The sequence below is a fragment of the Hemitrygon akajei genome, chromosome 4 (genome assembly GCF_048418815.1).
Source record: "Hemitrygon akajei chromosome 4, sHemAka1.3, whole genome shotgun sequence".
Taxonomy (NCBI): Eukaryota; Metazoa; Chordata; class Chondrichthyes; order Myliobatiformes; family Dasyatidae; genus Hemitrygon; species Hemitrygon akajei.
Window position 1 is genome coordinate 45,910,595 of NC_133127.1, and position 23,966 is coordinate 45,934,560.

Sequence of the window (23,966 nt, forward strand, 5' to 3'; positions counted from 1 at the left end):
TGGACAAGAATTTGAATCATATGTTTTAGGCTTTGGTGTTTATGTACAAGAAACTTGATTGTGATCACATTTATCATTTTAGATTCAGGGTTATGAGGTTGTGAGATATGATAGACCTACAGCTGTGGGCGGAGGCTGTGCCAATTTTGTGAAGGAGGGTTTCTTGTACAGAATTTTGCTTTCTCCAGAGGATGCCAAATTTGTAATTATTGAATTGTGATAACCACGTGGTGGGATCAGAATTGTGAATTTTATAATCCAGGTCAGGAATCGTCTGTGGAAGGGTTGGGGAGAATGGTGGGAAACTATTCTGGTAAAATTATTTCTGGGGTGACTTTAATGCACATAGCAGTTTGTGGGGCAGTAGAAGAGGAGCTTTTGGAAGAATATCATCTAATTTGTTTCAGTGATGGCAGAAAGGCATTGCTGCAAATGGGGTCTCTTGTCTGGACTTGACTCGTATCTCTGCTCCACTTGCTGGACTTGGTAGTTGGGATGTAATGACTTATTGTATGGGGAGTGATCATTTCTCAGTCTTGTGTATTTGTTCACTGTCAGAATTTGGGTTCTGGTACTTTCATGGTCTTTTAGATGGCAAACTGGGGAAAATTTTTCATTGAATGTGAGAAATCATTTGATCAACTGTCTCCAGGTGATACCGTAGAAGACTATCAGAGTATAATTCAGAATCAAGTTTATTATCACCGGTATGTGACATGAAATTTGTTAACTTAGCAGCAACAGTTCAATGCAATACATAATCTAGCAGAAAGAGAAAAATAAAATAATAATAATAAATAAACAACTAAATCAATTAGAGTATACATACATTGAATAGATTCTTTAAAATGTGCAAAAACAGAAATACTATATATTTTTTAAAAAGTGAGGTAGTGACCACAGATTCAAAGACCATTTAGGAATCAGATGGCAGAGGGAAAGAAGCTGTTCATGAATCGCTGAGTGTGTGCCTTCAGGCTTCTGTACCTCCTACCCGATGGGAACAGTGAGAAAAGGGCACACCCTGGGTACTGGAGGTCCTTAATAATGGATGCTGCCTTTCTGAGACATCGCTCCCTGAAGATGTCCTGGGTACTTTGTAGGCTAGTACCCAAGATGGAGCTGACTAGATTTACAATCTTCTACAGCTTCTTTCAGTCCTGTGCAGTAGCCCCTCCATACCAGACAGTGATGCAGCCTGTTAGAATGCTCTCCACGGTACAACTATAGAAATATTTGAGTGTATTTGTTGACATGCCAGATCTCTTCAAATTCCTAATATAGTCGCTGTCTTGCCTTTTTTATAACTACATTGATATATTGGGACCAGGTTAGATCCTCAGAGATTGTGACACCCAGGAACTTGAAGCTGCTCACTCTCTCCACGTCTGATCCCTCTATGAGGACTGGTATATGTTCCTTCATCTTATCCTTCCTGAAGTCTACAATCAGTTCTTTCGTCTTCCTGACGTTGAGTGCCAGGTTGTTGCTGCGGCACCATTCCACTAGTTGGCATATCTCACTCCTGTACGCCCTCTTTTCACCACCTGAAATTCTACCAACAATGGTTGTATCATCAGGAAATTTATAGATGGTATTTGAGCTATGCTTAGCCACACAGTCATATGTATATAGAGAGTAGCACAGTGGGCTAAGCACACACCCCTGAGGTATGCCTGTGTTGATCGTCAGCAAGGAGGTTATGTTATCACCAATCCACACAGACTGTGGCCTTCCAGTTAGGAAGCTGAGGATCCAATTGCAGAGGGAGGTACAGAGGCCCAGGTTCTGTAACTTCTCAATCAGGGTTGTGGGAATGATGGTATTAAATGCCGAGCTATAGTTGATGAACAGCATCCTGACGTAGTTGTTTGTGTTGTCTAGGTGGTCTAAAGCCATGTGGAGAGACACTGAGATTGTGTCTGCCGTTGACCTATTGCGGTGATAGGCAAATTGCAATGTGTCCAGGTCCTTGCTGAGGCAGGAGTTCAGTTTAGTCATGACCAACCTCTCAAAGCATTTCAACACTGTCCATGTGAGTGCTACTGGGCAATAGTCATTAAGGCAGCCCACATCATTCTGCTTAGGCACTGGTATAATTGTTGCCTTTTTGAAGCAAGTGGGAACTTCTGCCTGTAGCAGTGAGGGGTTGAAAATGTCTTTGCATACCCCCACTAGTTGGTTGGCACAGGTTTTCGGAATCTTACCAGGTACTCCATTGGGACCTTCTGCCTTAAAGAGAGTGCACTCTCTTTAAAGACAATCTAACATCGGCCTCTGAGATGGAGATCACAGGGTCATCAGGTGCAGTATGGATCTTCACAGCTGTAGTTACATTCTCCCTTTCAAAGCGTGCATAAAAACCGTTGAGTTAATTTGGTAGTGAAGCATCGCTGCCATTCATGCTATTGGGTTTTGCTTTGGAGGAAGTAATGTCTTGCAGACCCTGCCAGAGTTGCCGTGCATCTGATGTCACCTCCAACCTCATACAAAATTGTCTCTTTGCCCTTGAAATAGCCCTCCGTAAATCATACCTGGTTTTCCAGTACAGGCTTGGGTCGCCAGTCTTGAATGCCACAGATCTAGCTTTCAGCAGACAACGTACCTCCTGGTTCATCCATGTCTTTTGGTTTGGGAGTGTACAGTAAGTCTTTGTTGGCACACACTCATCCACACAGGTTTTAATTCCTAGTTTGTGTGGGCAGCCCATCAAGCCATTCCTTTGGTGTTAGGAGAGCTGGTAAGAAATGCGTTCTCGTTGGGCACAGGAATGTACAGAGGCCATCAGAGACTGGGGATGGGCTTTTCACATTTTGAAATGTAAATTAACACAAGAAGCCTTGCTGAACTTTCAGAAGAGAGCGATAGCAAGGAGATTAATTAGGAATGCTGAAAGGACGGCTTGGAGGGGAATTTGCTCATCAGTTGGGAGGGACACTAGCATACCAATGGTGTGGAGAATGCTAAAGAAAATGTATGTTTTTAGAGTTATAACCAGATTTCAGTATTAGTGGAGAATGGAAATTTGACTACAATGGCTGAATGTCTGGGAAACACGTTTGCAAAGTTACATGGACATGACAATTTAGGGGATGCATATATTAAGAGATGGCAGTGTATTTTGATGGAGAATGGGAACATTTGTAAGAAACAAGATGTTTGAGAGTGCCATGGATAATGACTTTACGTTGGCTGAATTAAAATGAGATTTAATATCACCGGCATTTGTTGTGAAATTTATTAACTTTATGGCAGCAGTACAATGAAATACATGATAAATAAATATAGAGAAAAAACAAGTTACATTAAGTATATATGTTCTATTAAATAGTTAAGTTAAAGTAAGTAGTGCAAAATTACAAATAAAAAAGTAGTGAGGTAGTGTTCATGGGTTCAGTGTCCATTTAGAAATTGGACGGCAGAGAGGAAGAAGCTTTTCCTGAATCAGTCAGTGTGTGCCTTCAGGCTTCTGAACCTCCATGCCCTGGATGGTGGGAATTGTTAAAGATAGACGCTGTCTTCCTAAGGCATAGGTCTTTGAAGATGTCTTGGATACTATGGAGGCTGGTACCCATGATAGAGCTGACTAATTTTACAAGTTTCTGCAATTTATTTTGATCTTGTGCAGTAACCCTACCCTGCCCCATACCAGACGGTGATGCAGTGAAGATGCACTCTACAGTACATTTGTAGAATTTTTCACGTGGTTTAGTTGACAAACCAAATCTCCTCAAACTCCTCATGAAATATAGTCACTGTCTTGCCTTCTTCATAGCTGCATCAATATGTTAGGTCCAGGTTAGGTCCCCAGAGATACTGACACCCAGAAACTTCATATTACTCACTCTCTCCACTTCTGATTCCTCTATGAGGAGTGGTTTGTGTTCCCCCGTCCTAACCTTCCTGAACTGAAATTTGTTGTCAATAGTGCAAGTATTACAGCCCCGGGACAGGATATGGTTAGCTATCATATTTTCCAGCGTCTGCCTGAGACAGTCCTAAAGAAGTTGCTTGCCATGCTTGGTATGACATGGCCACTTGCAGCCCAAACACTCAAGTCTCTACCCACTGGATATGTCTGAATAAGGATACCAACACCAAACTTAGACCATTCTTTTTAAGGTTACACCAAGCAGGCCTCACATATGTTGTTTCTTCTGCATGAATGCCCCCCACTGTCTGTAGCCTCTGCTTGAGATCATGATGTCCAAAAATGCATTACCCTAACTACTGGATGCCACTGTGCTTGTCCAAGCACTATTACATCAGTAAAGCTGACAAGAAATGCATAGCTTGTTGGGATCCAATCAGCCCTGGAGTATCTTGTGAACGATTTTCCAATAAAAAGTTATGAAGAAGCACTTCAAAGGCTGCAGTATACAAGATAATTGCCAGGCCTTTGTGTGCTCATTTTGTGCAGGGTATGTTTTCTACATGACAACCACACTTCTTTTGCCATAAAGCTCTTTAGTTTGCTCTGAGGTCATGATGTGGGCAATGTTCTTACCATCACACAAGAAACACAGAATTAAAAAGTAACTTTTCATAATGTACAAATTCTTTAAAACTCAGTCAGGATTGTAAACAAATGTTACACTGTATGTACCATGGAAAGAAAAATTGTGGTGCTCTATCATTTTATTTCTTCACTTGTCTATTGGAATTGTCTATTAGAGATCAACTACTTTTCATCATTTATCAGGTCGTTACACCACATGTATTTTATTTCCAAATGAATAGTAGTCTTGATTTACTTGTCTCTCACTTTCTGCCTGAATATTTGCAAACCTTTTCTCAGGAGTGAACTCATTTATTTCAGGATGCCAGTAGAACTGAAGTGAATGTTTCAAGAACAGCAGTTCTTCAAGACTTAATAGACTGGCACAGATCTCACAATGGACTTGAGTACTTTACAGCACTTAAGGTATGGAACTGTTTTCTCTTCAGCAACATTTCGAAAATCTAATAATCAAAGATTATGGAGCTGTACAGCCCGGAAAGTGTCTCTCTGGCCCATTATGTCTGTCCTGACTTCCTATACTAATTTCACAACCACTGCAATACTTGGGTGGGAGGAACGTGTCATTATGGCTCACATCGAGATTTCCATACAGATAAGAGATAAGAAAATAGCAATAGAAGGTCAAGTTTTGTAGACCCGGAAAAGGAAAACTTAATACATGATTAATTTGCTTCAATTGCCTAATCCAAGTATGGTTCGAAGGCCGTTGGCAGTGGTAGGTGACTGCAGAGGTGGAAGATGTTGGAGAGATGGGGAGATAACTATCAGTACCAACAAATGAATTTAGTCTTTATTTAGAAGTATTCTTATTTTATGAATTAACTTGATCCAAGTTAGAAATTACTGAAAGAGATCTCAATGGAGCACACATCTTATTAAGAGACACCAAGGAGTAAAAGGGCATAAACTACTGCTACAGGGTCATCACTAACAAGCAGAATTAATTACAGCGTGACATGTTTGGCATCGTCTGTGCAAATGTAATCATAGACATTATTGAGGAGAAAGGTGACCAAAATGTTCTGAGAATTTTCAAACTTTTATCTACTATTACAATGGACAACAAATTTTTAAAAAAGTGTTGCTTCCTCAGAATTTTTTTTTGTTTATGGTAGACTGCTTGAAGATGAACACAAATATAATTTCAGACTACTTGTATCATGTAGGAATTTGGAGAAAGAATAAATTAGCTTTTATTGAATATAATGTGTTTAATTGCATAATGGTGTTGATGTTTTGCAATAGTTCAACTAAGTTAAAAATATTTTGTTAATGATTTTCATTTGTACTCAGTGTCTGAGGCTTCTTGCTTAAGTGTCCAACAATAATTCGCCAGCATTGATGGATTCCAGTTACCCTGGTATCTTTTCTCCATTACTGTGCAGGGAAGAAATCTCATTGGGAATGCAGAAAATGAATCTTTAGTGACATGTTGCATTTCATGGTTTTATATGCTTGAAGCATGCTTTCAACCAGCTGCATGTAGTTTGGTGCTGTGTAGATGCCGAGAAAAATTTCAACAACTTCCTTGAATGCCTTCCATGTGATTTTCTCCGGTCCCACTAGAAATTCTTCAAATTGCCTGTCATTAATGACCTATTTGATTTGTGGACCAACAAAAATGCTTTCCTTAATTTTGGCATCAGTTATTCTGGGAAGCATCTGTCTCAAATATCAAAAGCCTTCATAGAAATTTTTGTGCCTGGTGATTGCAAATTCCATCTTTACAGTCCTGAACCCAATAATTATTACTAAAACCTGTCTTGCCATGCAGCAGCTGCACTGCCTAAGCATGCCTGGAGAAGATAGGAAGCTTTTCAGCTTACATTGTAGGAACAGCTTAATTGACTTGAATTATGAATAAAAAATAATAAACATAAGTGATATCAAAAAAATGGTGCATGATAGGGAAATTTCATGGTGATTTTCATGATCAGTAGGCCAAAAGATATACCTAAAGGTATTCAGGAAGAAAAAACCTTTGTTGTCCAGCGTTATCGGCATAAGAGGGAAGGATTGTTTGCACCAGCCACTACAAATTGTTGGACACAGACAACTCTGGTCCAACAATTTGATTTTAAGGAGAATATTTTCCCCATTGTAAGTGGAGTCATTTGGACAAAATCACACATATTTTCCGTTTGTGGCAAGAGGAAACTTTGTTCCAAACCTAGGCGATTAGTTGTTGTGGAAATTCCAGCATATTCCAAGATTTTTGATACGTTAAAATATACTTAAACAATTACTAATTAAACCAATATACAGCATCAGCATGATAAGAGCCCTTGGTATTACAGTGAAAGTACTAGCATGGACAGAAAATTGGCTGACTGGCAGGAGGCAAAGTGTGGGAATAAAGAGTGCCCTTTCTGATTTGTTGACAGTGGAAAGTGGTGTTCCACAGGGTTCGGTGTTGGGACCACTTCTTTCTACATTATTTGTTAATGATTTGGATGAAGGAATTGATGGCTTTGTGGCCAAGTTTGCAGACAATACAAAAGATAGGTGGAAGGAAGGAAGCAGGGAATCTGCAGAAAGACAGACTGGAGGAATGGTCAAATAAGTGGCAGATGGAATATAGTGTAGGGAAGTGCATGGTTATACATTTTGGTAGAAGGAATAAAGGCATGGACTGTTTTCCAAATGAGGAGAAAATACACAAATCAGAGGCGCAAAGGGACTTGGGATTGCTCGTGCAGGATTCCCTTGCAGGTTGAGTAGACGGTAAGGAAGGCAAAAGCATTCATTTTGAGAGGACTAGAATATAAGAACAAAGGTGTCATGCTGAGGGTTTTTAAGGCATTGGTTAGACTGCAAGGAGTATTGTGAGCATTTTTGGGCCCCTTTTCAAAGACAAGATGTGCTGGTATTGGAGAGAGTCTGGAAGAGGTTCACAAAAATGATCCAAGGAATGAAAAGGTTAGCATATGAGAAGCGTTTGATGGTTCTAGGCCTGTACCCGCTGGAATTTAGAAACATGAGGGGGGAATCTCATTGAAACCAGTGGAATATTGAAAGGCCTAGACAGAGTGAGTGTGGAGGGGATGTTTCCTATGGTAGGGGAGTCTAGGACCAAAGGGCACAACCTCAGAAAAAAGGAATTTGAGGTGAGGAATTTTTTCTTTAGCCAGATGGTGGTGAATCTGTGGAATTCACCAAGTTACTGAGTATATTTAAGGCAGAGGTTTATTTAAGGCTAATAAATCAGGTGTGATGGAATGACAAAGCAGACTTGATGGGGTGAGTGGCCTGATTCTGCCCCTCTGTCTTAAGGTCTTATACTGTAACTCTTACATCAATGCCTCAGCAAATGAAGGCAAGCATGGCAAATGCATTCTTCGTTACACCATCCATCTGTGGCGCCACTTTCAGCAAATTGAGAACTTGCAGCCGAGGTCCCTCTGTGGATTAAGGCTGATAAGATCGCTGACATTTACTCTTTATGCTCTACTGGAAATGGACTTTCCAAACTGCGTTATCTCTTATTTGTTTGGAAGACATCTTATCTGCCACTGCTCTGCCTAACTTTACAGCTGATCTGTGCCTCACTGTATACTTCTTTTTCATCTATAACTCACAAACTTTTGTATTGTCGGCACACTTAATAATTCTGCTCCTGCATTCTCACCTTGTTATTTATATGGTACAAAAAAACAAGGGTCCCAGCACGAATCCCTGAAGTACACCTTATTACAGATTTCCAGTCAGAAAATCCACCATGGTATCTTGTCTCCAACCTCCAAACTAAATGTGGATCCAATATACCAACATGCCTCATGTCCCCTGTTCTTAAACTTCTGGTCCAGCCTACCATGCAGAATCTAGTCAAAAGCCTTGCTGAAATCCATATAGACATTATCTCTCACACTGACTGAATGATTGATTTTTAGAATACCTCCTCAAAAACATCCAGTTTTGTGAGAAATGATGACTTTGTTATTTGGATTCAGAATTGGCATGCTCATAGAAGCCAGAGGGTCATGATAAATAGGGCTTATTCTGGTTGGAGGTCCAGAACTAGTAGTATTATGTAGGAATCCATACTGAACCTCTGCTGCTTGTGATATATAAATAACTTGTTAAATATGGATGGTTTGTTTAGTAAATTTGGAGATGTCAAAAAAATTGGTGGCATTGTGTATTGTGTAGAAGTTTGCCAAAGGATACAAAGGGTTATAGATCAGTTACAGATATGAGTGGAGAAATGGCAGATGTAGTTTAATCTGGACAAATGTGAGATGTTGCACCTTGGAAGATCAATGTAAAGGGAAAGAACACAGTCAACAGCAGAACCCTTAACAGAGTTGATGCATAGAGGGATATTGAAGTCCATGTCCATAGCTCCTTGAAAGTGCAGCATGCTTGCTTTTATCATTTGAGGCAATGCATGAATGAGTCAGAAAGTTTTGTTGTAGCTTTATAAACCTCCAGTTGGGCTGTGACTGGAGAACTGATTTCAATTCGAGTTGCCTTATTATAGGAAGATATAGAGGATTTTGAGAAGTTGCAGACGAGTTTTACCTGGATGCTCACTGAATTAGAGTGCATAAGTAGAGCTTGGACATACAAGGGTTATTTTCTCTGGAGTGGTGGTGGCTGAGGGGAGACCTGATTTTATATAATTGAGAGGAATAGATTTATAACCAGTATCCTTTTCTCAGGGTCAAAATGTGTTTAACGTGATAAGGGAAAAGTTCAAAGAAGATAAGTGAGCAAGTTTTTTTTTTACAAAGCAAATGTTGGGTGCCTGAAATGTTTAACGTGGAAGTAAATGTGATAAAGGCATTTAAGAGGCTCTTGGACGGGCACATGAATATGTAACTAATAGAGGATATGGACTATGTGCAGGCAGAAGGGATGTGTAATTAGGCATCCTTAGCTTAATTAGCTTGGCTTAACATTGTGGGCCAAATGACCTGTTCCTGTGCTGAACTACAGTACGTTCCAAGTAAAGTATTTTAGCTAGTTTTCTGAGAGCTCACTCATGGCTAAGGCAGTTACAAAGACCACCAACAGAATCCCAACAGTCTCCTCTCTTGCTTCCTTTAGCATTCTAAGATAGATCCAAGATTTCCTCCTTCCTAACAAACATGCTTCAGAAAATCAGCACCCACTCCCTTAACTCTGCAGCCTCCACATCCTCTTGCTTGGTGTATACCAATGAGAAGGATATTTTCAGGACCTCGCTAACACATATAGTTTATCCCTTTGGTTCTTGAGGGGACTTACTCTTTCCTTAGCTACCCTCTTGCTTATAATGTACACAGTGTAAATGTTTTAGGATTCTCTTTACTGTAACTTGCCAAAGCCATAAACTAATTGTGGTTAGGAGATAATGAACAATGTCTATGAGGAGAGGAGTCAATGATATCAGAAGGCAAACATTCAAAATATTAATGTTTCAATCTTAATTCTATTATTTCAGGTTACCTTTGGTAATGAACCATGCTTTGGTCATGGGGTGACACAGGAATTCTTCACTCTTTTCAGCGAGGAACTCCAGAATGACGAAAGGATATTTAGGAACGAAGAGGAATCTAATTTGCTGTGGTTCTCCAATAGGGTAAGAAATGCTATATCGACTACTGAACATATGCAGATGCAAGTGTCATCTGTGAATGCAGCTTGACTCATCCTAGTTGGTTTACTTTGGTTCTGGAGTAGTGTTGCCATGAATCAAACAGCTTTTTAGTTCTAAAGATTCGCTAGCCTTATAGGAAGTTTGTTGGAAGTAAGATGTAACCCTGCACCAAAAAAAAAGAGAAAAGCATTGGGGAAATGAAATAACATTGTTCAACATCAATCATTGCTGAGAATGGTTCTTTAGTCAATCCACTGGATAATATCAGGGCCTGAGGGCATAATAAGATTCTGATAGTTCTGTATTAATATTCACAGGAAACTGAAATGAAGGATGTATTTCATCTGGTGGGAAATCTGTGTGGAATTGCTCTGTCGGATAATTTTGTTTCCAACTTTCACTTCCCTTTGGCATTGTACAAAAAATTGCTCCATGTGCAACCAACACTGGAGGATCTAAAGGAGCTCTGGCCAACAGTAGGAGCGTGAGTGAAATCAAATCTACTTGCATTTTTATCCTTAATTCATCTCATCTTTACAAAGAAATTTTCCTATCCATGGTACCTGTGGAAAAGTTACTGTCCTTTTCCAGGTTCTACAGAGAATAATGATGAATTGCCTATAAAATAAAATGTTAACACTCTGCTTCATAAATAGTTTACAATTAATGAAAACTGATACATTTACTAAAGCTATTTCCACAAACTTACATCTACCATTAAAAGGAACAATCCAGAGATAACTTCAGCTTTCAATGTCTGCATCTTTGTTCTGCATTGCAGGTCACTCCAGGATATTCTCGACTATGAGTATGATGACTTTGAAGAAAAGCATTGGATATATTTTTCAGTAGGTTTACTCTTATTTTAAATAACCAATGAACATATTAATTTCATACTGAAGTATAAAGTTCAAGCCAGTAGGTACTTTAGGGAATAAATCAGCCATTCTAAAGCAGTTTGCCCTGTGTGTGACTCCAGACAGCACTGATTGATGCTGAAACTGCCCAACTCAGAATGAAACAGAGTGGACCATCTCTCATCAATACTAGCATTGAAATTAGATGTGGAAATTATCACATGCAGTTCAAGAAAATCTTAAGTCCTCCTCATACATATCTGGTGACTGGGAAATGGCGTTCAGCTTGAGAGAACTTCCCCCTTAAATTAGTTCAATAGTTTCATGTAGTATCAGAGAAAGTATACAACATACAACCGCAAACATCCTCAAAACTGAAGAAAAACCCCAAAGAATGAATGACAGAAATGTAAGAACTCCAAAGCCCCCTACCACTTCCCATGCACAAGCAGCATCAAACCCTCCCCTTCCCCCCTCGCCCACTTGTTCTAGCATAAAGAATCATCATTCCCATCACTTGTCATGCAAGCCACAGCAAAGTCCCCAAAGGGAGACCATGATCTACAGTACATCAAAAACTAGCTGTTCACTCCGACAGGCACTCTCTTTCACTAACAAGAGAAAGACAGATATAAGATACAGGAGCAGAATTAGGCCATTTGACCCTTCGAGCCTGATCCACCATTTCATCATGGCTGATCCAATTTTTCTCTCAGTCCCAATCTTCTGCCTTAGCCCTGTATCCCTTCAGGCCCTAACGAATCAAGAACTTATCAACTGCTGCCTTAAGTATACAGTATATAAAGACTTGGCATCCATAGCTACCTGTAGCAAAGAATTCCACAGATTCACCATTCTGGCTAAGGAAATTCATCCTCATCTCCGTTTAAAAGGACACCCCTCTATTCTGAGGCTGTGTCCTCTGGTCTTAGACTCTCCTGCCATAGGAAACATCCTCTCCACATCCACTCTATCATTTGATAGGTCTCAACGAGACAACCCATCATTCTTCTCAATTCTAGTGAATACACACCCCGAGCCATCAAACACTCCTCATATGACAAGCCATTCAATCCTGGAATCATTTTCGTGAACCTCCTTTGAACCCTGTCCAGTTTCAGCACAGCCCTTCTAAGATAAGGGTCCCAAACCTGCTCACAATACACCAAGTGAGGCCTAATCCTTGCTTTTATATTCTAGTCCTCTTGAAATAAATACACTTCATTTGCCTTCCTCACCACTGACTCAAACTGCAAATGAACCTTTTGGGAATCCATCACAAGTCTCCCAGGTCCCTTAGCACCTTGGTTTTTTGTATTTTCTCTCCATTTAGAAATGTCAACCCTTTCATTTCTTTATCAAAGTGCATGACCATGCACTTCTCAACACTGCATTCCATCTGCCATCTCTTTGCCCATTCTCCTAACCTAAGTCCTTATGTTGCTTCTCTACTTCCTCATAACTACCTGTCCCTCCACCTCTCTTCATATTGTCTACAAGCTTTGCAACAAGACCATCAATTCCATCATTGACATATTACGTAAAAGAATCGGTCCCAACACAAACCCCTGTGGAGCACCATTAGTCACTGGCAGCCAGTCAGAAAAGGCTCCCTTTTTTCCCCACTCTTTGCCTCCTACCAATCAGCCACTGCTTTATCCATGCTAGAGTTTTTCCTGAAAAAGCATGGGCTCATAGCTTCTTAAACAGCCTCATGTGTTGCACCTTGTCAAATGCCTTCTGTAAATCCAAGTACACAACATCAACTGATACTCCTTTGTCTATCTATTTTATCATGTGCCTCCAAGTACCCTGAGACCTCATCCTTAAAAGTCAACTCCAACATCTTCCCAACCACTGAGCTCAGATTCACTGGCCTATAGTTTCCTTTCTGCTACCTCTCACCCTTCTTGAACAGTGGAGTGAAATTTGCAATTTTCCAGTCTTCCAGAACAATTCCAGAATCCAGTGATTCTTGAAAGATCATTACAAATGCCTCCACAATCTCTTCAGCCACCTCTGTCAGAATTCTGGGGCATTCAGGTGACTTACCTACCTTCACACCTTTCAGTTTCCCAAGATCCTTTTCCCTAGTTATGGTACCTTCACATACTTCATGACCCCTGACACCTGAAACCTCCGCTATACTGCTAGTGTCTTCCACCATGATGATTGATGCAAAATACTTAACTCAGTTTGTCCACTGTTTCCTTGTCCCCCATTACTACCTCTCCAGCATTGTCTTTCATCAGTCCGACATCCACTCTTGCTTCTCTTTTACACTTTATGTATCTGAAGAAACTTTTGGTATCTGCTTTAATATTAGTGGCTAGCTTACTTTCATATTCCACCTTTACATTCTTAATGACTTTTTTACTTGCCTTCTGTTGGTTCTTAAAAGTTTCTCAATCCTCAATCCCCACTAAATTTTGCTCTATTATATGCCCGTTCTTTGGCTTTTGTGTTGGCTTTGACTTCTCTTGTTTACTACGGATATGTCATCTTTCCTTTAGAATTCTTCTTCCTCTTTGGGATGTATATGTATATCCTGTGTCTTCCAAATTCTTTCAGGAATTTCAGCTATTGCTGCTCTGCCGTCATCCTTGGCAGTGTTATTTTTCAATGAATTCTGGTTAGCTCCTCTCTCATGCCTCTGTAATTCCCTTTACTTCACTGTAATACTAATATATCTGATTTCACCTTCTCCTCATATTTCGGGTGAATTTGATCATATTATGTTCACTTGCCCCTAAGGCTCCTTTTACCGTAAGATCGCTGATCAATTCTGGTTCATTGCACAACACCCAATCCAGAATATCTAATTCTCTAGTGGGCTCTACCACAAGTTGCTCTAAAAAGCCATTTTGTAGGCACGCTAGAAATTCCCCCTCCTGAAATCTAGCACCAACCAGATTTTCCCAATCTACCTGCATGTTGAAGTCCCCCATGACTATTGTAACATTGCCCTTTTGGCATGTGATTTCTATTTCCCATTGTAATTACTAACATCTGCCTCAAGATCACCACTCTGATTATGTCCACTCAGACAATGGCTGGTGCACTTGCCACTGCCTTCCTTTAGTTTGCTCTTGCTAAGCAATCCCATAAGCCTATTAGTCACTGGTCAAAGCTCTTTTCGCTGTACAGACCCGCTGCTGTCTTTATCCTCAGGTAGTGGACCTGATTGAAGTCCCCTCCTCTCGACAGTGGAGACAGCAGTTGTTATTTCTGTGTTACAGTCAGTCTTAAACATTGGTTTTTATTTCAAATTCTCTGACTCAAGAATGGGTAGCAAAATCTCCCTCACCATCAACAGAGAGAGGATTGATTGATTACTGAGTGCAGAGTCCTCCAACGGCCACTCTCGCTGTCTTCAATGTTCCGGCTCCCGCTATGCTTCAGCTTGCGACACCATCGAGAATTCGTGTCCATAGGGTCATGCAAGGCCCTGAAGTCACCCGACTTCAGGCCAAACCTGGACGTACCGAAAAGGGGCTAATTGGCAAGTTCCAAGAAGAGGAACATGCCGTCGTACAAACCACTGTCAAGCAGCAGCCCAGGATTGTCATACCAGAATTATTCAACAGATCTGCAGCACTTTTTCATCTCAAACCTGAGGTTAATTCTTGTCCCACTTACTAGAGATTGAGGAAGATGTATTAGAACCCTGGGAGTGCTTAACATTATTGGTAAGGCAAGAGTGATCCCTTTTGCTTCTCAATGGCCTTAGCCTGTGTGGTTAGCCATTTCTTGAAAACCTACGTAATCTTTTCTTGAAAAGTAACATTCTTTCAAACTCTTCTGTGGTTTTTAATTGCACCTCTCCTCTATTAATGTTTTTCCCCTTTGAAGTGATCTTAGTCTGCACTCTCAGGCATGACAAGATTAGAGAGCAAGCCTGCAATGTTCAGCTTCCCAGAGACAAACCTATTCGGGAAGAGATTCAGCTATAATGAGTTGAATTGATTCATGTGAATTTTGTTAGCAAAAGAATAGAGAAGCATGGTGAAGTCAAGATTTTTGAATTTGTTAAATGCTGTGGAGAAACCAACAAAAAATGGAATCACATCATGTAAATTTGTGGGGTATTTTGCAGGCACCCAAAGAAACAGAGGACGGAACACACGTTGAACATGAACTGATTGCTGATGGTGCCAACGTACCAGTTCAAAAGCATAACAGGTATGTAAACTACATTAGTAGAAACTGTTCAGGTCACAAACAGAGCTGGTGGAGATGGGGTTAGGGTGACAGCCTCTCCCACACACCCAACCTAAGGTATTAAAATAATGGACAGGCACCTGACAACCACCTGGTTGTAAGTCTACTGTTGTAACAGTAAGCCACAAGTTAACTTCACCTCACCACCCCCATATGGAAAGCTAACTCTCGCTGGTTCAGGTGGATTGCTAAATTAATCTGACTTTAGAGGCAACATTACAGCTGCATTTGCAGTAACATACAATTAAACATGGATGCTTGGACCACATTTATTTCATGCATTGATGTGTATTAGCCAAGGATGGCTACTTAATTCAAAAGTGTGCATTAGAACTCTCCTCTCTCATCCAGTTTTCTCCCAAACCCTATGTCTTGTTGTGTGACCTGTTGTGTTAATAGTTTTACCAATTACAGGCTCACTGTTCATCCTGAACTATTACGTTCAGCAGATGACACCCTCAGAGGAATTTCTCATGAGAACCTTCCGATGAGGATAGATTATCCGCATTACTCAATTCCCTCCCAAAAGAACTTGTCCGTTGAACTGATAGGATTGCTGGGATTGTCCGTATGGGTAGCATAGCAGTTAGCATAATGCCATTACACCTCTGGGCATTGGAGTTCAGAGTTCAATGTTGTTTGTGAGGAGTTTGTGCTTCCTCCCTGTGAACACGTGGGTTTCTTCTGGGTGCTCTGGTTTCCATCTACATTCTAAAGACGTACCAGTTAGTAGGTCAATTGATCATTGTAAATTGTCCTGTAATTAAGATAGGGTTAAAAGGGTAGGTTGTTGGGCCAGAAGGGCTTGATCTGCACTGTATCTCAAAATTAAATACATAAATAGAATGAACCTTTTATAATTCATCAAAGTTCAAAGACTGAATTAGGTACCCCATTTACAGAGGGAATGACCTGAAATTTGCCTATTTACTTGTTAATTTAATTTCTAACTTAAGGTTGGGATCTGATTGTCCTGGACTCCAGGTGAGTGGTTCAGTTGCATACCATATAGTTCCAAAAGCAGATTTGCTTCTATGAACCAGATGGATCAGAACAATAGTTTATTTTCCAGTGGATATTACTGAATCTGCTAGATTCATACAACAGACTTTTCACTGGGCCCAGTTTTTTGAACTCACTATCCTGATAATGCATTACTATTAAACTATTTAGTTGATAGAAGCAATATCCACTATTTTAAACACACACATTCCTAACTTATAATTAGTAATTGATCCAATAAATTTTAAAGCAAATATATTATCAAAGTACCTCTGCCACCAAATATAACCCTGAGATTCATTTTTGTGGGAATTCACAGTAAATACAAGCGTTGGGGTGAGTGAAGTTATACCTTTTGGTACAAGGGCCTGATAACTGTTCATGAAACTGGTGAAGTGGGTCTTGAAGCTCCTGTACCATCTTCCTAATTGCAGTAGCAAGAAGAGAGCATGGCTTGGACGGTGGGGTCTCTGATGATGGATGCTGTTTTACTGCAATATGCTTCTTGTAGATGTGCTCAATGGTGTGGAGGGATTTCCCATGAGGGACTGGGCCATACCCACTGCTTTTTTTTAGGACTTTCCATTCAAGGGCATTGGTGTTTCCACACCACGCTGTGACGCTACCAGTCAATATACTCTCCACCATACATCCTAAGAAGTTTTTCAAAGTTTTAGATGACACGCCAAATGATGACCCTGTGATCTCTATCTCAGAGGCAAATGTTAGGCTGCCTTTGAAGAGAGTGAACTCTCGCAAGGCGGAAGATCCCAATGGAGTACCTGGTAAGGCTCTGAAAACCTGTGCCAACCAACTGGCGGGAGTATTCAAGGACATTTTCAACCTCTCACTGCTACGGGCAGAAGTTACCAAAAAGGCAACAATTATACCAGTACCTAAGAAGAATAACATGAGCTGCCTTAATGACTATTGCCCAGTAGCACTGACATCTACAATGATGAAATGCTTTGAGAGGTTGGTCATAACTAGACTAAACTCCTGCCTCAGCAAGGAACTGGACACATTGCAATTTGCCTATCACCACAATAGGTCAACGGCAGACACAATCTCAATGGCTCTCCAGACAACACAAACACCTATGTCAGGATGCTGTTCATCGACTATAGCTCAACATTTAATACCATCATTCCCACAACCCTGATTGAGAAGTTTCAGAACCTGGGCCTCTGTACCTCCCTCTGCAATTGGAACCTCGACTTCCTAATTGGAAGACCACAGTCTGTGAAGGTTGGTGAGAACATCTCCTCCTCGCTGATGATCAACATTGGTGCACCTCAGGGGTGTGTGTTTAGCCCACTGCTCTACTCTCTCTGTACCCATGACTCTATGGCTAGGCATAGCTCAAATAGCAACTATAAATTTGCTGATGATACAAACGTTGTTGGCAGAATCTTAGATGGTGACAAGTGGGCGTATAGGAGTGAGATATGCCAGCTTGTGGACTTCAGGAAGGTTAACAGGAAGGAACACATACCAATCCTCATAGAGAGATCATAAGTGGAGAGAGTGAGCAGTTTCAAGTTCTTGGGTGTCAAGATCTCTCAGAATATAACCTGGTCCCAACACATCGATGCAGTTATAAAGAAGGCAAGACAGCAACTATATTTCTTTAGGAGTTTGAAGAGATTTGGTACGAATACACTCAAAAATTTCCAGAGATGTACCATGGAGAGCATTCTGATGACTTCATCACTGTCTAATATGGGGGAACTACTGCACAAGACCAAAAGAAGCTGCGGAAGGTTGTAAATTTAGTCGGCCCCATCTTGGGTACTAGCCTACAAAGTACTCAGGACATCTTCAGGGAGCGGTGTCTCAGAAAGGCAGCGTCCATTATTAAGGACCTCTAGTACCCAGGGCATGCCCTTGTCTTACTGTTACCATCAGGCAGGAGGTACAGAAGCCTGAAGGCACACACTCAGTGATTCAGGAACAGCTTCTTCCCCTCTGCCATCCGATTCCTAAATGGTCATTCAACCGGTGAACAGTATTTATTTATTTATTTATATATTTCCCTTTGTTCTATATTATGTATTGCCTTGAACTAACTGTTGTTGCTAAGTTAACAAATTTCACGACACGTGCTGTTGATAATAAACCTGATTCTGATTCAAATCTTCGCAAACTTCTAAGTAAGTAGAGGTGTCGCAATGCTTTCTTTGTAATTGCACTTGTGTGTTGGTCCAAGTACAGATCCTCTAAAATATTAACACTGAGGAATTAAAATTGTTCACCCTCTCCACCTCTGATACCGTGATGAGGACTGACTTATGGGCCTCTGGTTTCCTCGTCCCATAGTCAATAATCAGCTCCTTGATCTTGCTGCCATTGAGTGAGACGTATCACCACCTTTGATTCGGCCAATGACAATGGAGCTGTGCTTAGCCTCACATTTAAAAGTACAAAGCAAGTAGAGCAAATGGTTAAGCACACAGTCTTGTGGTGCCCATATGTTGATGGTGATGCTGTTACCAATCCGAACTGACTGGGGTCTGCGAGTGAGTAAACCTAGGATCCAATTGCATAAAGACATATTTAGGCCTCAATCTTGGAGCTTATTGATTAGTTTTGATGTGATATACTGTATGATTGTAACTGCAAGTATTTGATGAACATTGTGCAATTGTAATTAAATGTGTGATTTTATTCTTCACTTTCACTATCCTATTGGAACTTCTCATTTTAAATATTGATGTGAAATGTGTTGTTCATGACAGTCTATCAAAGGAATTTATTGGCAGCATTTTAAATACTAAGTTCAATGTGAGATTCAATGCAATCTTAAAACACTTGGTATCTACAACCAAGCCTACTGAAGTTACGTATTTTAAAGTAAGTCTGATTTTCTTTTAAAATAGGAAGCAATTTGTTGATGCCTTTGTGGATTACAAGTTTAACACCGCAGTGGAGAAACAATTCAGAGCCTTTTCTGAAGGTTTCCGGGGAGGTTTTCCACTACCCATTGTGGATCTATTCCTCCCAGAAGAACTAATGGCCGTTATCCATGGCAACACCAACTATAATTGGAAACTTCTGGAAAAGGTATGCACTGCATGCCACATCTACTACTCAATGCTTTGACAGTTGCTGTCCATTGTGTTTACAAGAAACAAAAGCTGGGATTAGAGTGCATTAAGAATACTCCCAAAACATTATACCATTCTATCATTCTACCATTATGGCTTTCATCCTAAACCTGAGGTGTTTTTCCTGATTTAACTGACTGAATAGGAATGCATTCATCTTACTAAAGCACAAGCAGATGGGAGTGCAACAGAAGCAGATCATTCAGCTGCTCATCCCTGTTAACTATTTATTTATATTATGTATCTTCTATTGCTTAATTCCCATTGGCCCATCCATAATCCAGCTCCCTGGAAACACAAACCAAATAAAAATTTGTTAACTTGGTAGAAGATTATTACAGTCAAGAGATCAGACTGAAGTGATCTGCACCATATTCTGGGCTTATTCTCTGCACAAAATTTAGACTCAAAAGATACTGAGGAGTATGTTAGTCAAGAGTGGGATATGGGCATTGAGATAGGGAATCTGCTAGATCGTATTGGACAGTAGAACACGTTTGAATGACTTAATCCTGAAAATATTTTGTTTTCTGCTTACTGTTTAAGGCGGGTAGAAGGGAACCCATGGTGTTATTCTGTCATGGAGCAGCTGAGTTATTCCTGATGTCATGATGAATGTTAACCCCTCATTTGTTTTTCTTCTTAAGCACTCCTTCAGGACTGTGGATGACTTGCTTCCATTCTGGTTTTGTGGGCTCTCAGGTGGCTGATGAGGCCAATATGGGAATTGGAATACCCCACAGATAGATGGGTTAAGAGGTGGCTTGGGGAAGGTGGTGATTAGTAAGTGACGTGCTCTGTCTGCACCTATACAGGATACCTGTGCTCTCCTGGCATGTGACCTTGAAGTTATCAATAATAGAAAGCTCCTTCTTCGCCCAAGCAGTTATGGTCCTGATGCTGGGTCTCAACCCAAAACATTGACACAGATGCTGCCTAACCCACTGAGCTCCTCCAGCAGGTTGTCTTTTTGCTTGGGATTCATCTGCAGTCTCTTGTGTCTCCAATGGCCAGGAATTCCCAGGAGTCAGTGTGGATATTACACTTTCTCAAGGAAGTTTTGAGCATATTGAATCTTTTCCTCTATCTTTTTCATAAATAACATCAATGAAATAGATTGTTATCTTGATACTGCTGATTTTACTACATTGTAAAATTGACCATATTTCAAACAAATTCACTGGGTGTACAATCCTTTCAGATGTATTGAATAGGACCTTCAGTGTACTTAACAGTTCTAAAAAAAATCAGTTGTTGATGGTCATTTTCTTGTGGCAGATAGGAAGAAGGCCGATACAGATTTTAACCGCTAGATATGTCCAAGAACACTATCTGACCATATCCAAAACATTAAAAAATTGCCTTTATATCTGGGAAAACAGAAAGTTTCTAACTATTTTAAACATTTAATCATCCAGTCTCATGCCAATCTTTGTTTTACTTTTCTCTGCAGAATACCATATACGACGATTATCAACCAACTGACAGAGTAATTAGATATTTTTGGGAAGTTTTTGAAAGCCTACTGGAAGAGGAGAAAAAGCAATTCATTTGTAAGTAAGCTCACATCTGTTTTAACACTTGCATGTGTCTAGAATGAAGCATATCTAACAACAGGGGTTAGATACTGTACAACTGAGATTTATCTTGTCATCAAGCAGAATGGAGATCTTGAACTAAAAGAAAACAGAAAATGGTGCAAGAACTTGTAGAATGTGAAACAACATCATGTTTCAGGTTCAAGGACATTCTTCAGAACTTAAGATGCCAAATTCATGATGGCTTAAGTGCAGAATTTTTGCCACAAAGAGCAGTTAAAAAAGAAAGATGAGCATTGAGGGAAACCAGAAGTAGGAAATACTGGCAGTATATGGTGAGGAAAGGTAAGAGGAAGTTCAAAACTGGCACACCACGTATGCCCACAGAAGCCAACATGTACTCAGTGGGGTTTTAGCTTCAAACTAAATCTGTTTCAGAGACACACAAAATTCAAACAAGGGTCTACAGTTTATTCCAGGGTTTATTTATTGAGAGGTACAGCATGGCAGCAGGCCCACCATTTCCATTTTTTTTAGATAGACCCCTATTGTGGAATTCCTGAAGAAGGCATGGCAGGGCCTCTGATTTTTGTTTCACTGACCTCCCAGTCACAGTAATTCATTCATTTTTTAAATACTTCACATTATAAATAAACTCTTCGATTTAAGTTCCTTGGTTCCTGTGATGGAATTCACACCTGTTCTTCCAGATCTCTGAATACTAATAACTTTGTTACTATACTCTTACTTTGTCGGATTTCAGATGCAGCAGACAGATTTATCAGTCAGGGAAGGGGAAAATACTGCTCTGCATATCAGGGCAACACAGTGATGCAGCTGCTCAAGCTGCTGCCCCACAGTTCTAGAGAACTGGGTTCAATTCTGACCACCAGTCCTGCCTGTGCAGAGTCTGTACATTCTACCATGACTGCATGAATTACCTCTGGGTGCTCCAGTATTCTCCAGTGTCCCAAAGATATGCAGGTTGGTAGGTGAATTGGTCACTGTAAACTGCCTCGGGTGTGAGTGAAATGAACAATCTGGGGGTGGGGTTAGATAGATAGATAGATACTTTATTCATCCCCATGGGGAAATTCAACATTTTTCCAATGTCCCATACACTTATTGTAGCAAAACTAATTACATACAATACTTAACTCAATATAAATATGCATCTAAAATCACCCTCTCAAAAAGCATTAATAAATAGCTTTTAAAAAGTTCTTAAATAGTTTACTAAGAAATACATTGAATGGTAACTTAAGCTCAGTCCTGACCCCAGCACTTTAACATATCCTACCCCTGGCGTTTGAATTGTAAAGCCGAATAGCATTGGGGAGTAATGATCTCTTCATCCTGTCTGAGGAGCATTGCATCGATAGCAACCTGCCACTGAAGCTGCTTCTCTGTCTCTGGATGGTGCTATGCAGAGGATGTTCAGGGTTTTCCATGATTGACCGTAGCCTACTCAGCGCCCTTCGCTCTGCTACCGATGTCATACTCTCCAGTTCTGTGCCCACGACAGAGCCCGCCTTCCTTACCAGCTTATTAAGACGTGAGGCGTCCCTCTTCTTAATGCTTCCTCCCCAACACGCCACCACAAAGAAGGGGGCGCTCTCCACAACTGACCTATAGAACATCTTCAGCATCTCACTACAAACATTGAATGACGCCAACCTCCTAAGGAAGTACAGTCGACTCTGTGCCTTCCTGCACAAGGCATCTGTGTTGGCAGTCCAGTCTAGCTTCTCGTCTAACTGCACTCCCAGATACTTGTAGGTCTTAACCTGCTCCACACATTCTCCATTAATGATCACTGGCTCCATATGAGGCCTAGATCTCCTAAAGTCCACCACCATCTCCTTGGTCTTGGTGATATTGAGACACAGGTAATTTGAGTTGCACCATATCACAAAGTCCTGTAACAGTTTCCTATACTCTTCCTCCTGTCCATTCCTGACACACCCCACTATGGCTGTGTCATCAGCGAACTTCTGCACATGGCAGGACTCCGAGTTATATTGGAAGTCTGATGTGTACAGGGTGAACAGGACCGGAGACAGCACGGTCCCCTGCAGCGCTCCTGTGCTGCTGACCACCGTGTCAGACCTACAGTCTCCCAACCGCACATACTGAGGTCTATCTGTCAAGTAGTCCACTATCCAAGCCACCATGTGAGAGTCTACTCCCATCTCCGTTAGTTTGTGCCTTAAGATCATGGGCTGGATGGTGTTAAAGGCACTAGAGAAGTCCAGGAATGTAATCTTCACAGCACCACTGACCCCATCCAGGTGAGAAGGGATTTGTGCAGCAAATACGTGATAGCGTCCTCCACTCCCACCTTCTCCTGATACGCAAACTGGAGGATCCTGGGCGTGCCTGGTTTGTAGCCTCAGATTCTGTATTATCAGCCGCTCCATGGTCTTCATCATGTGTGACATCAAGGCAACAGGTCTGAAGTCATTCAACTCCTTTGGTTGTGGTTTCTTCGGTACCGGGACAATACAGGATGTTTTCCACTGTCTGGGTACTCTTCTCTGCTCCAGGCTCATGTTGAAGATGCGCTGTAGGGGTTCTCCCAGCTCAGTCGCACAGGCCCTCAGTAATCGTGGGGATACTCCATCCGGTCCAGCCGCCTTGCTGGTACAGATCTTCCTCAGTTGACCTTTCACCTGTGCAGCCGTAATCCCGGGCGTGGGCAAGGTCTCCTGTGAGTGGCTATTTTCCTGCGAGGGAAGTGAGAGGGAGGACAAGTAGAAAGACAAGCCTGGTGTGGAGTTCTGCGGTGAGGATGAGATTGTGCTATCGAACCTATTGAAGAAGTTATTCAGCTGGTTCGCTTTCTCCACATCTCCACTTATGTTTGCCCCCCGCTTTGCACCGCATCCGGTGATGATCTTCATCCCATCCCACACCTCCTTCATGCTTTTGTTCTAGCTTCCTCCTATACTGCTCCTTTGCCCCCCTGATCTGTACTCTGAGTTCCTTCTGAACTCTTTTAAGCTCCAACCGATCACCATCTTTAAAGGCCTTCTTCTTCTGGTTTAGGAGGCCTTTGATGTGGCTAGTGATCCAGGGCTTATTATTGGGATAGCAGTGAACAGTTCTAACAGGAACAACGGCATCCACACAAAAGTT

The 23,966-nt window shown here is 41.1% G+C and overlaps 1 protein-coding gene across 1 annotated transcript in view; it reads left to right on the forward strand.

The window, feature by feature from the left end:
* The window catches only part of LOC140725998 (E3 ubiquitin-protein ligase HERC2-like), a 169,156-nt gene that overhangs the window by 143,728 nt on the left and 1,462 nt on the right, over positions 1 to 23,966 (forward strand). The window contains exons 47-53 of the mRNA XM_073041899.1: positions 4,820 to 4,924; positions 9,948 to 10,085; positions 10,421 to 10,587; positions 10,885 to 10,951; positions 15,057 to 15,142; positions 19,063 to 19,246; positions 20,744 to 20,843. Coding sequence (XP_072898000.1) covers positions 4,820 to 4,924; positions 9,948 to 10,085; positions 10,421 to 10,587; positions 10,885 to 10,951; positions 15,057 to 15,142; positions 19,063 to 19,246; positions 20,744 to 20,843 — 847 coding nt within the window. The remainder of the gene's footprint in view (positions 1 to 4,819; positions 4,925 to 9,947; positions 10,086 to 10,420; positions 10,588 to 10,884; positions 10,952 to 15,056; positions 15,143 to 19,062; positions 19,247 to 20,743; positions 20,844 to 23,966) is intronic.